This window comes from Amphiprion ocellaris, chromosome 5, assembly GCF_022539595.1.
Source record: "Amphiprion ocellaris isolate individual 3 ecotype Okinawa chromosome 5, ASM2253959v1, whole genome shotgun sequence".
Taxonomy (NCBI): Eukaryota; Metazoa; Chordata; class Actinopteri; family Pomacentridae; genus Amphiprion; species Amphiprion ocellaris.
This window is the reverse complement of record NC_072770.1, coordinates 37,017,768-37,034,292: the sequence shown is the minus strand read 5'-3', so window position 1 is coordinate 37,034,292 and position 16,525 is coordinate 37,017,768. Positions and strand designations below refer to the sequence as shown.

Genomic DNA, 16,525 nt, shown 5'->3' with positions numbered 1-16,525 from the left:
TGTTTTGTCTGTGTGTCATTAAAGCGTGGAAGACATTACAGCCAAAGAGCTACAATGGGAATTACATTTTTCCATAGTAATGCCGAAAGAAATTGCAAGTAAAGCAAAATAAGAGTTTAGAGCTCGCAGGCCGGTATGGAAAATGTGGGTTAATCCTCCTTCAGCGCAGCCAACTTGGCAGAAACTTCATATTCTCCGAGTAAACAGCAGAATCGGTTCCATATTGCTCCTGCAGCTCGATGGACGACTTGACATTTTACTGCTACCTCTGATGTTTACCACCAATTCACACCTACTGCACTCACCTCCTTTATTCAACCCAGAATCTGATTAAAGTAATGTATTAGTGTATTTTTTAAATAAACAAAACTTTGCAATGCCAGTTTTTTTCCAATATCGTACAAGATTTCTGTCACATGTCACCAAAACTCTCCAAAACTCTCATCAGGACTTTCATAATTTGGTTTGTGAGCCTCCACAGAAAGCCTTTTATTAGCACAAGAGAGAGTTTCTCCAAAAAAAAAAAAAAAAAAACTCTGAACCCTGAAGTCAGCCCACGCCTGTCCACAAAGTTAAACATTCGATCCTTTGACCTCCAGCTTGACAGAAACAACAGAGCTCCTCCTCTGATGGATGAGGGTGAAACCCAGCAGAGGTTAAAGACCAAACCCAACCTGAAGCTGCCCTCGCAGTGACCGACCGACCATCTGGTCTCCTCACCGAAGCAACTCAAGCTTGAACGAAGCCCAAACTCGACCCAAATGATGCAGAGGATCCAAGAGGCAACAAGTTTAAGCGTTTCAACAATGACTGAAATGTTGTGGCAATCTGACTGGACAAAAACACTCAGTTTCACCAAAAGCATCCTTCTTCATCAGCGGCGTTCCATCGAGCAAAACCCAACCGAATCCAGACTCCACGTTCATTTAAACACTGGCGTCGACTGTCAGCGACAGACAGTTGAGCATCATAGAAAGCAGAAGAGATTACAGGTGAGTCTCCACTTACCTGGAAGTGCTGGAAGGTTCTGCTTCTGTCGTCACACCTGTCTGAGAAAGTCCTTAAAGTCCTGAAGAACAGCAGAAGATCACAGCTCTCCTCCACGCTGGAAATAAACCAAACGCTTCGTTAAAACGGTTAGTTTAAATGGTTCAATAAAGGCGAAATGCAAAACAATCTAATAAAAATCTTACACATTTTTGACAAAACATGATAAAACATTCAAAACTATAAAAACTATCTGCAATTTTCCAGATTTTTTTTTGTTGTTTTTATTAGATTTTTTTCTATATTTTTGAAAAACAGTCACAATAAAATCACAAAAATAGAATTTCAAATGAAAAAAAAAACTTTAAAAAAAAGTAAAGTTTTTATTTTAGGGACAGTTGACATTTTTTGACATTAAAAAAAATGTTTCCAAGCATCACTCAGTAAAGGTAAATTTCACCAAAAAGACATCTAATTTTACGTGGTTTTTAAGTTTATTTCACAGATTTTTTTTAATACAGAGAAAAATCTCACAAATTTCCAGTCAATTTTCATATTTTTTTATTAACTAAAAAATTATAGCCTTGAATTGTATGAAAATTAACATTCTGGGGGAAAAATTTAAACTTTTTGAAATAAAAAAAAAACAGTGTTTTAAATCATTAAATAACATCAATGTTACAAAAACATCAACACCATTATAAAAATTACATCTTATTTGGATTTGTTTTTTATTTTACAGTTTGTGTATGAAATACGCAAACATACCTCAATAAAATTATGAAGATAAATAAATTTGTGTGTCTGCTGTAAGGTAAAATTGGTAACTGAATATTCATAACATTTGTGTTTTGACTAGTATCTCTGTATTATTTTAATACAAACCAAAACTAATAAAGGCCTTTAATCTTCACTTCAGGAAGGTCAATTTAAACGATTTGTCTTTTATTCTAACATTATGGACAAAAACTAGACTGAAGGAATGTCTTAACGAACCGATTTGATTCTAACTTAAGTATGCAGCAGAATATGACACGTCCATAAAGCCTCCTCATCTTTTATCTCTGATCGCCCTAAAACTATTAAATTTAAGCCCCATAAAGGAGCTTCCTTAAATACAGTAAACTGTAGATCACATGACTAAAAGACAATCTTTGTTTTGGTCCGCCTGAGTGAGTCTGGGACGTTGTGTTAGAGGATTTCCAGAGTTTTCCGTGGGGGCCCAGGGCTAGACGGCAGCCGGGTTAAATTTCCAGATGACTGTTATTCCACACGGAGCTGATGGAAACATGGCAGCTCGCTGCTATATGATGGAGCGCGACCAAAAACAGGCCGAGACAGAGAGACTAACGCCTCGTCTGATGTTTTATCAAACTGATCTGCTTCTACTAGTTCTGCTGAAAATCTCTTTATACTGTTTTGTTTGTCTTAAACACGTGGAGGTGGAAAATAAAAACAATCCACGAATATGAATTTCTTGATCCTTCCAGCTTTATAACCAGAATTTTATTCAGTTTCTATGTAGAAAGTCAGGAGACAATAGGGGCCCTGCTTTGTGTAGCTCCGCCCTCTCACTGTTTCCAGGTGAACCAATCAGAACGAGCAGCAGGTTTATTTACTGCTACTACTTGCTAAACTCTAAAATGTCTGAACCAAAAAGAAGGGTGAATATCCGAATAGTCGGTCCGCTCCATAACGTCCGACTGGGAGGGGGTGACGGATGGATGGATGGATGGATGGACGGACGGACGGAATATTCGGTCTGTAGGGTCAGAGGCGGTGAGCTAACGGAGGAAGGAGCCGAATTTTCGGCTCGGTTCATAACATCTGAGGGGGGGGGGGGGGGGGGTTAGCTTGTTGTGCAACTATTGTGGCATTAGCATTAGCCACAACAATAGCCAAATCCTTTGAGTTAGCTTACTGTGTAGCTACTGAGGCTAATGTTAGCTTTGATGATATGTTCACAGGTTAGGGCTCTGTGGAAACTTTAATTTAAACCAATGAACAAGGACTGGATGAGTTGCTGTGTTTTCATGTCGTACTTCAGCTCAACCTAAACTCAGCTGCTGTTAGCATCTGTTAGCTTCTCTCCTGCTCTCTGTGCTCACATAAACTGCATTTTAATACAGGTGAACTCACAATAAAGCTGATCTCATTTATGTATTCTTCTGCATTTGTTGTCAGACAGCAGAACGAGGATGAAACAGTGACTGAAACTCCTTCAGACTACATGTTAACCAACAGTTACTTCATTTCTAGGCTGCTGCTCTGAAGCTAAAATACTGATTTTATACAGTCGTTTGACAAACTCACCAAACACAGGAGTTAAAAACATCAGTGGTGAGATTTCAGATATTTTTATGCTAAATGATCCTAAGACAGAAAGCTAGAAGATAAAAAACCCTGCTCTTGCACAGTCATTCATCTGTCAATCCCAGACAGTCTTCTTCCTGAAGGGGGCGGGGCCCGCAGCAGCTCAGCTACATTTAAAGTTACAGAAACTGAAACTAGAAAATAGAACAGAATTAAAACCAGGAGAAATCTACCAACTTTGTGTTGTTTGGAGCTGAAACACACATTCTGAGTCCATGAGAGACTTTTATTACTTTGCAAAAATTAAATCATAAATCAAATCATAATATCTGTCAGAATAAACGTACTACTGTGTGTCTGGAAACATAGACTCTCTGTTATCACTGATTTTAAATCTCAGTGCTGTTTTTGTTTATTTTGTCAGATGATGTTGTGATCTTAAAATAAAGATTTTATTTGTGCCATCTTTTTTAAATGACAGCTTAACATGCAGGAATTTACGAACCACAACAAAATAATTATTTTATATTTTTCAATTGGCAGAATAATTTCACACAAAAATTGCCTTTAAAAAGACACAGCATGGAGTAGATATACGGTTTCATTTTTACCAAACAGTTTATTAGTGATGCTCAATGATGCTGAGACGTTGCAGTACGTTGTGCAGGAGGTTAAAGGACTCGACTGGATTATGTCGAACTTCTAATTTCCATTTTGACTCCCAGCTGTAGTGGAACAACCTCTGAACCAGGGTGATGGTGGTAAAATGTGCTGAGGTCAGAACAGCAGACATCCATCAGCTCTGAAACTCAACGGAAGGTTTGTTTTCTCACCATCTGTCTGATTAAACGGACAGTCTCATTAAACTAGCTTTGCTCTGTGGTCACAACAACTTGTATTTTAGTTTCTACTAAGAGGCAAAGTGATACTGGATCTGTGATGTTTGTGGGAAGAGCCGCAGCATCCAGTTATCTGGAGAACACGGCATCATTAAAGTCAAAGAATGTATGAATGTAATCTAGAAACTTCACTGCAATCTGTAGATTATATTACAACCAAAATGGTTGCAATTAGTTAAAGTTGCTCCTAATGAGTTAAAGTTGCTCCACATTAACAATGTCTGGACTATGTTTCTGATTCATTTAATGTTATCTTCATTGAAAAAGAAAAACTGCTTTTCTTTCAAAAACAAAGACATTTGTAAGTGACCCCAAACTTTTGAACGGTAGTGTACATGAATTAAAGTTGCTCCATATTAGTGAAAGTCGATCTTAATGATTTAAAGTTGCTCTACATTAGTTGAATGGTAGCGTATATAAACTTATGAACACGACTGTAGAAACTCCGCCTGGAAAAAGCTGCAGGTTTCCCAGTGACTCGTTCGTTAACAGAATAACTGTGACATGAAGCATCATTTTTACAGTTCTACACATGTACCTACAACCATTCGCTGCCAAAACATGGGTGGCCACCGAGGAGGAGGACTGTGTTGCATCAAAGCGCTAATGAAGTTCAGAACTGGAGGGAGACACCGGGACAGATGTGGAAATATCTGCTGAACAAACAGAACCAACAACAGGCCTCCCGGTGTCCACGTTTATCTTCAACGGCTCAGACAACACCGAATTAACAGAGATTATCAGTCCGATTTGGGCTGTAAAACCCACTCTCTCAGACTCTGACGGGGCAGCAGTGTGTTGAATCATTATCTCCAGTATTTTTCCATCTGTTGTTTGCCAGATTCTGCAGACCGAGCCACACGATCCAGATGTGGTTTGGCCTCAGATATAGAGCAGATCAGACTTTGTCTCCGTGTAGCTGAACCACTGACGGAGCTTCATGGAGACAGAAGATACACCTGAATGAAGGCTCCACATTTATTCTGTATAGATATATGATCTGCTGCATGAGAAAATGAAATAAAAACCTGCTTTATGTCGTCATAATTAAAGGCGACACCAGCAGAGGCTACTGGAAGAAACAGCGCAGTGGGACGTTTGAGTGCACCAAACATTCATCATCAGCGCTGAAACGTCCTTCATGTGTCTAAATAGAACTTTGGTCGTCGGTGAAAAAGAGCAGCAGCAGACGTAACGTCAAATAAAACAACCAACACCAGGTTCTGAACCCTGAAGCCCACAGAGAGCTTTAAACTCAAGTTGTCTTTAAAAAAAATAATAATAAATCACCAGAATGGCACAAACTACCAGCCAGAGACCGAGTCATTTCATCAAGAAAACCAACCAAATCTGAGCTTAAAAATGTGACTATTTAGTAAATTACTTTATTCTACGTGTCTCATTTGAAAATTTGCCAAAATAAAAGTATGTGTTCTAACCACTCTTTCAAAAACTAAAAAAACCTGTGCTCCTCATCGCTACCATGAAGCCACCAGTGATTTTTTTTATTTCTTTTTAAAATAAATAATCACAGAAATGTTTTTGTTGCCCAGTTTCTGTCATTCTAATTGTGTCATATCGTGCAGAAGACATTTCTGCGTTCTCTCTTTGAGACATTTGTCTTTTTCAACATTTTTTGGTAATTTATGTGTAGTTTTCACATCTTTTTGAGTAACTTTTTTTTTGCAACTTTTGTGTCGTTTTTGCCTGTTATTATTGAATTGTGTTATTTTTGCACCCTTTTGCAAATTTTTGACAACTTTTGTGTCATTCTACACAGAAGACATTTCTGAGTTCTCTCTAATTCTAGTCATAGATGTTGTGTGTCACTAGAGTAAAGAAAAATGCAACAGAAGCGTTGAAAACACCCTTAAACTGTTTGGGGTCCGTAGGGTTAAAATGAAACTAGATTTCTCTGTTGATATAATTTGCAGACCTGCTGGCTTTGATAACATTTTCTCCTGCTGCGTGAAAAGAAGAAACTCCTAGTTTGAACAGAACAGGTGTAACTCATATTAACGGTGGCTCAGATCCACTCACAGGTGGGTTTGCCAACAGAGCAGCTACATGGATTCCAACTACAACAGACGTAACGAGTTACAGCAGGGGAAACATCCGTCATGAGAAAAGAGTGAAAAACAGACTGACTGAGAACATGTGCTGCTCATTTCTGTACCTTTTTGTGTCATTGTGTCATTTTCTTGCCACTTTTGCATCTTTTTGAATAATTTTTGTATCTGTTGTCATTTTTGCTCATTTTTGGATTGTTGTGTTATTTTTGCGTGTTTTTGTCATTTTTTGCAACTTTTGTGTCTTTTTGTCATTTTTGTATCTTTGTCTCATTTTTGCACCATTTTGTGTAATTTTGTGGCTTTTTTTGTTCGCAATTTCTATGTCTTTTTGTCAATTTTGCTTATTTTTGGATTGTTGTATCACTTTTGCATCTTTTCTTTTAAACCTTCTGAGTGAAAAACAGACCGATTGGGAACATGTGCCACTCATTTCTGCACCTTTTTGTTCATTTTTGTGTCATTTTCTTGCAACTTTTGCATCTTTTTCAGTAATTTTTGTGTGATTTTTGCTTTTGGATTGCTGTGTCATTTTTCATCGTTTTGTGTCTGTGTCTCATCTTTGCATCTTTTTGTGTAATTTCTATCTTTTTGTGTCTTGACATTTTTGCCTATTACTTTTTGATTGTTGTGTTATTTTTTGTTTATCTTTTGGTGTCATTTTTGCATCTTTGTGTCTTTTGTGTCATTTTGTCTTTTATTTTTTGTGTTTTTCTTTGCAGCTTTTGTGTCTTTCTGTCATCTTTGCCTGTTATTTTTGGATTGTTGTGTTATTTTCGCATATTTTTGTGTCTTTTTGTCTCATTTTTGCACCTTTTTGCTCATTTGTCATTTCTTTGCAACCTTTGTGTCTTTGTCATTTTGGTCCGTTACTTTTTTAATGGTGTCATTTTTGCATCTCTTTCTGTAACTTTTGCACCTTCTTGCTCATTTTTGTGTCATTTTTATTCCAACTTTTGTATCTTCTTGTGTCATTTTTGCACCTTTCAGCTCAGTTTTGTGTAACTTTTGTTTCCTTCTTCATGGTTGTTCTGTTTCCATAGACAGGAAACAGGACTTTATACTGGCATATATTTATAAAGACATTTTGTAGACAAGGTAAAATCACTGACAGCTCACAGAAAGATAAAGACATTTTGTGTTTAGTTTTTTTTTCCAGGTGAGCTGCAGGTCGTACCTGGACACGAAGCTGCTGAAGGTCTGCAGGTCATTGGAGTCCAGAACCACATTCAGATCACTGATGGTTCTCTGAGATTTCTGACCGTCCTGAAGGAAAAACACAACATCAGCGACAACATAAAAGCAACTGGGACTAGTTTATTCCCAGTGATATCAGTGTTACTGAACTCTGTGTTGCTCTGCTTCAACCCTCTGGACCCATATCTGTTCCATATTTGGGGAAAGAATAAATAAATTCTAGATTGGCTCTGAATGGGTTACAACACACAAAAAAGCTGCTCACATTGTGTTGCAACATAAAAAACGGTAATAATCACATGCTAATAAAGAGAAAGAGGAGAGTTTGTGTTTATAGAACGATGCTCTCCAAATTGCTCGGCCAAATAATTAATGTCTGAATCAAAACAAGTCCAAACTTCAGCACAGAAAGTGGAGTTTTAACAGCTTGAGTAGCGATTTAACAAAACCAGCTGCTCTGGGGCTTCGTCCGGCCGCAATTTAAACCACAAACCAACATGAAGCAGGTTTTAGATCACAGTAACGCACAACCTTGCTCCATAAAGTCACATCCACTGTTAACGTCTGCACAGTTCAACCACTAGTTTTGTATTTTGTGTCACTTTCTGGTCTTTTTCCATCACTTTCTGATCATTTTGCACCATGTTCTGATTATTGGACACTTTCTGGTCATTTTGTATCAATTTCTGATCAATCTGCGTCAATTTCTGGCGATTTCTTTCCACTTTCTGTAAAAAATTTTTTTACCACTTTCTGGTCAATTTGCATAATTTTCTGGTAATTTTGCATCACTTTCTGGTAAATTTCTGTCACTTTCTGGACATTTTTGGTCACTTTCTGGTCATTTTGCAGAAATTTCTGGTCATTTTTCACCCATTTTGCACCATGTTCTGACTGTTTTCCATTTTTTTGTCATCTTGCATCCCTTTCCAGTCATTTTGCATCCCTTTCCAGTCATTTTGCATCCCTTTCTGGTCAATTTGCATAATTTTCTGGTCAATTCTCACCATGTTCTGATTGTTTTAAATTCTTTGGTCATTCTGCCTCCCTTTCCACTCATTGTGTATCACTTTCTGGCGCTTTTGTACCACTTTCTGGTCATTTTGGCTACTTTACATATTCTGATTTGAGCAAACTGCTTACTTTTGAAAATTTTTAAGAGACACGTGTTGATAAAATTGAAATATCATCAATTCTAAGCTTTCCGATGGAACATTGCCTCACAAATGATTAAATGATGCTTTTATTTTGGTAATTAGCCTTTCAAACCTGCTGGTGGGTTTTGGGGTTAAGAGGGTGAACAAAAAAAACTGTCTCAAAGTAAGTTACAGATAAAATTTGTCGACATTATCAGCTCTAAAACTGCTGAATCCATTTCCTCAGATCTCCTGGCTGATCTCTCTATTGCACTTGGAGGAGACTTTTCTCAGATTTCTTGGTAATAAACAATAAAAGAGGGCATGATAAATCGAAATAATTCTCTCCTCTGAACTTTCCCGTAGTGTAAGTGATCGTAAAATACAAAACACTCGTTAAAAAAATGCTGTTATTTTAAAGAGATCACACAGAAAAACTCAGAGGTTGCTGTTGTCAGCAGCACAGACATGACTTAATGCTGCTGGACACAGTTTGTCCCTCTGAGGTTTAAACCACAGTTTGTTCTGATGTCTGACTGGAGGATTCGACTATCAGGAGGTTTACTGAGATCTGAAGAAGCTGCTTCAATCCAAACTGTGCAGGAAACCATTGAACTCTGTCGCCCTCTCCTGGCTAAAAACATGTTCATCCTTCATGAGCATTTAGCTGATTCTTCATCTACAATAACTTCAGTTTAACCTTCATATTATGAATATTTTCAGTGTTACAGACCCTTAAAGTAACTGAAGGTGGCCCCAAAGTTCGCTCTTTTTAGTTCTTTTTCCATTATTTCTGAGCCTCAGAACGTCATCAGTTCAGCAAATAGACACATGACGACATTTTCAGGGATGAAAAACAAATTCAAGCCAAGAATCGTGCCCAGAAGATGATCCTGGTGTCAAATAAAAGTGATCCTTTCATCGTCTCTACCTTGTTCTGACCAACCACCTATCACACATGCTGATATGAGCCATCGAATGCACCTTTTTTCCTAAATGTGTCTAGAATGACTCAAAAGTTTTGCAAAATGACTCAAAAGACATCCAAAATACCCCCAAAACGCATCCAATGATCAGAAACGTCTCCCAAATTACTGTTTGCCCAAAATGACACAAACTTCTCCAAAATGACCCAAAATTGTCAAAAATGAACAAAATGTGTGTAAAAGTCATCCTTTCATCGTCTCTAATTTCTCAAAAATTGTGCAAAAGTGTCCAAAATAAACCCAACTCACCCAAAATGATCAGAAACGTATTCCAAATTACTCAATATTTGTTCAAAATGGCATAAACTCCTCAAAAATGACCCAAAATTGTCAAAAGTGACCAAATTGGTGATGAGTCTTGAAAGTTCACCCAGAAAGCACTTTTTTCCTCTAAACTTGTCCAGAATGACTCAAAAATGGTGTAAAAATTTTCAAAATACCCCAAAAATGATCAGAAACATCTCTTAAATTACTCAATATTTGCCCAAAATGACAAAAATTCCTGACAAAAATGACCCAAAATTGTCAAAGAATTACTCAAAATGAGTCAAAAGATGTCCAAAATACCCTTAAAACTCACACTGGATGTAAAACTGATCTGTTTGCAGAATTACAAGTAAAACCTGGTTGAACAGTTTATCAGCCTGAAATGCACTAAAATCCCAAATCAAGAGGGAAAATAAAAAGATAACGAGGGAATGAAAGGAACTCACTTTGACCTCAGAGAGCTTAAACTCCACCTGGAAGTCCAGTTCAGAGCAGCGACCTGATAGACAGAGCTGCTGCACCACTTTACTGCCACCTACAAACAACACAAGTTTATTGTATTACAACATAATAATAAATAATAATAATACATAAAGGTAATGATGAAAATAAACAAAAGAAATGTGCTTCAATCAAACATATTATTAAAATTAGGATTGCCAAAATTAACGCGGATTAATCCATCATGATTAAAATTTTTAACACAATTAACGCATCTGCAGCACAGAATGACTCAAAATTCCTAAAACGTCTCTGGCAACACGTTTCGGGAAGTTTGTCCAAGTTGACTTACCGTAAATGGGCAGTTGTTCCAGTAGTGGCAGAACCAAGCAACTCCACATGGAAGACGGTAAACAGTAGGACTCGACTGTTTTATCGGCCGGCCAATTAAATCAGCTGATTACAGCCCTTTTCTAAATAATTTTCATCAGCCGGAGTTTTGCAGATTAAACGCCGATATATTCTTAATTTAGGATAACGTTATTTTTTATACCGACAAATCAAAGTAAAGATGGTTTTTACCTTAGCTGACATGTTTCGACTGCAACTGCAGTCTTCTTCAGAGCGTCATCCGCTCTGAAGTAGAAATCATCAAACCCCTCCTCGGTACATCAAAACATCACTGCAAGAACTCCAAACAACTGGCACAAGAACTCAACAATATCACAGTACAAAAAGACGAGATATTCATTTCACATGATGTAATTTCATTATTCACAATAAAACCCGTTGACGTCACATTACACATCGTACAAGAGCGACTTAAGAAGGACAGGACACTGGAAAAAAGCACAAACCTCACAGTAAATGACATCATCACATTACTCTGATTCATTGCCACATCCACCTATTTTCAGTTCAAAGGAATTATTTACAGTCAAAAACAAGGTTTTGCAGTGGAAGATCCACTATCTGCAATAATGAGTAATTTCTTCATGGAGGACCTAGAAACGAAAGCCATCCACACACTGCAGACCCACACTCTGGAAACGATACATTGATGACATCCTGGAAATAATAAAATCTGGACACACACAAGAACTTACCGATCATCTGAACAACATGGACGACACAGGAAATATACAATTCACGCACGAAGAAGAAACAAACCGGACCATTTCATTTTTGGACTTAAACATACACCACAGAAAAGACGGAAGCATTAAGATCACAGTTTACAGAAACCTACACACACAGACCAGAACCTCCTCTGGACATCAGAACATCCCACAGCTCACAAACTATCAGTAGTTAGAACACTTTATGAACAGACCAGAACCTCCTCTGGACATCAGAACATCCACAGCTCACAAACTATCAGCAGTTAGAACACTTTATGAACAGACCAGAACCTCCTCTGGACATCAGAACATCCACAGCTCACAAACTATCAGTAGTTAGAACACTTTATGAACAGACCAGTACCTCCTCTGGACATCAGAACATCCACAGCTCACAAACCATCAGTAGATAGAACACTTTATGAACAGACCAGCATCATAACAGATGATAAAGACAGACAGGAGAAGGAAAAACACATCAAGAACGCACTCATACACTGCCAATACCCGATATGGGCCATCAACAAAGGAAAACAACAAGATAAAAACAAAGTAAAGAAACAAAAGAAAACATAAACAAAAAGCGCACAACAACCGGAAAATAAAAACAAAGACACAATCACCATCCCATATATCCGTGGGATAACAGAACCCATACAGCGCATAATGAAAAAACACAGCAATAAAACCACATACAAAACTCCGACAGCTAGTAGTCCATCCCAAAGACAAAATAGAACCGGACAAGAAACGCAATATCATTTATGAAATTCCGTGCAAATCTTGCGAGAAAACATACATTGGAGAAACAGGCAGATCATTCAACACAAGACAAAAAGAACACCAGACAGAATGTGAAAAGGAAACAACTGGACGACTCACAAGAACACAAAAAGAAAAAGCTGAACAAGAAAACAAAAAAATCAGCCATCAGGGATCACTGCAAAAGAAATAATCATATCATGGACTGTGACAGGGGGAGGATTTTAACATCGGAGACCAACAAACATAAACGATGGATCAAGGAGGCCATCGAGATCAGGAAGTGGGACGAGGAGCTACACCCTCTAATACCTGGGACTCCATCCTCCAGAGAGCACCGGACGGCGGGGGGCGTGGCCTATCTGACAGATTCTGACAGATCTGTCAGACTGGTCACATGATAAAAAAGGACACGTCAGCACACGTCAGAGGACGCTCTGAAGAAGACTGCAGTTGCAGTTGAAACATGTCAGCTAAGGTAAAAACCATCTTATCTTTGATTTGTCGGTATAAAAAATAACGTTATCCTATGATAATTAACGACAAAATGAACATCATCCAAATATTCTTAATTTGTCATAAACAATAAATACCGTTGAATGATGTCGTTGCTCTGTTTAAGCTGCAGCCAGGAAACATTACAGGAGTGGGCGGAGCCGACAGGTAAGTTTATAACGACGATGTGAAATTAACAATGAGTCAACATGTCTCCAGTTTCAGTTAAGAGAAAAAGTTAAAGATAAATGATGAACATTGCTGTCCGTCTGCAGCAGCCGTCATGAAGTCACTCTTAGTTTTACTTTGTCTTAAATACTAGAACACAGAGACCCAGACTGGATCAGAAACTCACTGTGCTGTTATAGAGGAACATTAGCGTCTGACTATTTGTGACCATTATAGATTTAAAATACAACTCTGTCAAAGACGACATGTTTTACATCTGAGAAAGAGTCTCTGGTTTTATTTTGGTTCATAGGAGTCCTGATGACATAATGTTTAACAGTAACTTCCCTCATTATGTTGCTTTTTTTTATATATATATATATATATATATATATATATATATATATATATATATATATATATATATATATATATATATATATATAAAAATAAAAAACTTACCTCTAACCTGCAGCAACAAGATGTACAAGACCAGATTTATTTTCATTTATACGCCGCATGTGGCATGCTGGTCCGGTTGCGGTGCGTTTCCAGCTGTGACCCGGTGTGTTTACCTGGAGAGGGCCGCAGCTCATTTGCATAAAGTACACTGGAATTCTACTTTATGCAAATTGAATGCGGCGTGCGAAGGTCCCACACATCGTGAAACTGTCCTCAAACGTCTAAACTCGCCGTCGCTGAACTAAAACGAGGACAGATTCAGCTGCTGCACAGATTATTTCTCGCCTCAAATGCTTTCAGAAATTCTTTTCCCTGAAGTGTTTTTGAAATAAAAGAGAAAGTTTGCGGTCGAGCCGCTGTGTTTATCCAACTCATCAGTTGGACTGTCCAGCTGAAAGCTCAGTCACGTGACCACGTAGCAGCCCGCTGTTGCTCAGCGCTGTCATGTGACCATGTTGTGGTCTGCTAGTGACCCCCTGCCGTCCGTGCGATTTTTAGATGCAGTGCATTGCCGTGCAGGAAAATCACATATAGTGGATATATACCTTGAGAGTGGCTGCAGGCCTCTCAGACTTTAGAGTCATTCTGTTTATTGTTTGTTTTTAATGCTCGTTGTAAACTGATTGTTTGTTATAAAGAAGCAGATTACAGAAGTTTATTCTTCTTTCTGCTCCCTTTCATTCAGAAGTTTGGAAACTTTTGGGTTTGTATTGTACTGAAGTGTTTTTTTTCTTCTGTCAATGAATAAAATAAAAACTAACAAATTTATAAAATGTGAGAACAAAATGAAGATGGTGAGGTGATTTCAGACGACTCACTGCTTCTCAGAGTTTTGGCGTTGCAGCCGTTCAGAGTGATGCCGTTCATCTGCGTCTGCCGCCTCAGATCCTCCTCCATCTCCTCCACCTCCTCCTTCAGGCTGGACATGACTCGCTCCTTCTCTCCTACTGGTCCACGTCCACACAGAGATGCTCTGGAGACAAATATTTAACGTGGACAACCTTCAAGGAGCTGAAACATAAAAGCCCATGAGATGTCTGAAAACTGGAAAGTTGAACTGACATGGCATCCTGCATCTGTCCTCTGAACTGGAAGGTGATGTCCTTCTGGTTGTCCTGCTGCTGGCGCTGCAACGCTTCCACTTCAGCCTGGAGGCGTTCGATCTGAGCCTCCAACATCTGCACCTCCTCCATGTTCTCCTCACTCATCTTTAAATCTGGAACTCAGGCAGGTTGGAGAAGCTGTTGATGACTCCTGCTGCTTAATGTACAGGAAAAAAGAAAAGGAAAAAACAAAGGGAAGAGCAAAGACAGAATTTAACTTTGTATTTCCATATATTTTATTTTATTTATTCCTCTTTATATTTACACATTTATTTCCTTATTTTTAACAGATTTCTTTATTCTCATATAAATAGAAAAAGTTAAAAGATAAATATAAAAAGAAATAAATAAGAGAATAAACACAAAAATAAATCTGTTAAAAAATAAGGAAATAAATGTGTAAATATCGAGGAATAAATTATTTTTAACAAATCGATTTTATGATTTATTTCTTTATTTATTACTCTTTATTTGTACACATTTATTTCCTTACTTTTTCCACAGATTTATTTTTTTTAGTTTTTCCTCTTTATATTTACACATTTATTTCCTTACTTTTTGACAGATTTATTCATTCGTCTTTATATTTACACATTTATTTCCTTTTTTTAACAGATTTATCTTTTATTATGGCACTCTTGTGATTCCATAGTTAATGGATTAAATTCTGATGTGTTTCTAAAACTGGGAGTCTGGCTGGTTGTGAAGAGGGTTAGAGGCATAGTAGCAGTAATTCACAGCTATTCTTTCACACCTCCCAGTCCTTCAGACAAAATAACCACATTGAAACTGGATTTTTTTTCCCCACCATCTTTGACTTATAAAAAAATGAAATGCTGACTATAAAACCTGAAAAAAACACGATGGGAAACTGATTTTCTGAGCTAAAACTGAACACGAGAACATCCAACATTGACTTAATAAAGTTTCTCAGACTGTTGAGTACAAACGCACTTAAAGAAACGCTAACAGTCCATAATATTAAATAAAGTCGCTGTCAAACTTCGCTTCATGTCATTTACAACAATAACGTCCAACATGCTAAACAGCGATAACTGGCCAAACAATTCGGCAAACTCACGTGAAAAGTTAACTTACCGCGTTCGTTTTCCTTAAATGACGAATTATTTAAACAGACGTTACTTTATAATCCTAAATTCATATATTTAAAAGCGTGTTATTCCGTTTTAACGATAAAGACTATTCGGTTTTTACCTGTTTAATGTCCGTTAAACCAAATGTTTGGAGCCTCGCGCCCTCTGGACTCTATCATTTATCAGGAGTCGGAGGGGGGAACTATTGTTTCTACGAAGAAGATTTTTACTAAAAATGTCCCTCTGTGGCTCAAAAATACAGCAAAAGTTGATACAAATCTATTTTTAAGACCAATATTGTTGCTTTAGTGTTGCACAAAAGGCATTTTTAAAAAGCTAGCGTAAGCACAATCAGTGAGACTCCCCCTCTGCACAGTAATTCCCAGGAAGTAGCGGCTTTAGCTAATTAAGAGCTAATCAAGGTAACTGAATACTAGCTTATTTACTAGCCTAAATATTTCTATAGCTACATTTACATACACGTCTACACTTGTTTGAGTTTTTATGAAGCTTTTTGTTAAATCCACTTTAAATCAAATCCCTTCGGAACTCCTCAATTCTGCAGAAATAAGTGCGGAAGGAAATATGAGCAGGACTTCAGCCGGGCCCGGACAGAGATCACGGTGACACCGACTGGATGCATGTGACATAAACATCTGTCACCTTTTCTGTTCGTGTGAATTAAACCGGTAATTTAAAAATAATAAAAGATCGGATCAGTTAAATGTGGATTTATGTAAATATCTAAGTTCATTTGGATTCTGTGTGTTTCTGTTTTTAGACGTGAGGAGCTTCAGTAGGAGCGGATGGTGACGTTAAGTTAAATAAAACATGAATTAACACATAATTAACTGACATTACAAGATATATTTTCTGTCAGCGCCGTCTGATCATTCGGGAAGATTAACTGCTATAAAAGAACACCATTTTATTTACTCTTTTTGTTTATTTGTATTTGGTTTCCATTTTGCTGAATCCACACAGCTACAGCTTGGATAATATAACAATAAATATGAATCCTCTGG

General features: G+C 37.6%; 1 protein-coding gene across 4 annotated transcripts in view; it reads right to left on the bottom strand.

Annotated features, from left to right (window-relative positions):
• The window catches only part of cenpp (centromere protein P), a 150,579-nt gene extending 134,537 nt beyond the window's left edge, over positions 1–16,042 (bottom strand). Inside the window, exons 1-6 of one of the 4 annotated variants that reach the window (XM_055010660.1) lie at positions 15,622–16,042; positions 14,366–14,563; positions 14,122–14,276; positions 10,301–10,389; positions 7,446–7,534; positions 1,009–1,105 (exon numbers count right to left, since the gene is read on the bottom strand). In XM_055010660.1, coding sequence (XP_054866635.1) covers positions 1,009–1,105; positions 7,446–7,534; positions 10,301–10,389; positions 14,122–14,276; positions 14,366–14,511 — 576 coding nt within the window. In that variant the 5' untranslated portion in view covers positions 14,512–14,563; positions 15,622–16,042. Of the gene's footprint in view, positions 1–1,008; positions 1,106–7,445; positions 7,535–10,300; positions 10,390–14,121; positions 14,277–14,365; positions 14,564–15,504 lie in introns of all 4 variants that reach the window. The other 3 variants (XM_055010661.1, XM_055010658.1, XM_055010659.1) reach the window with 3 other exon arrangements.
• Between the last annotated feature and the right edge of the window lie 483 nt (positions 16,043–16,525).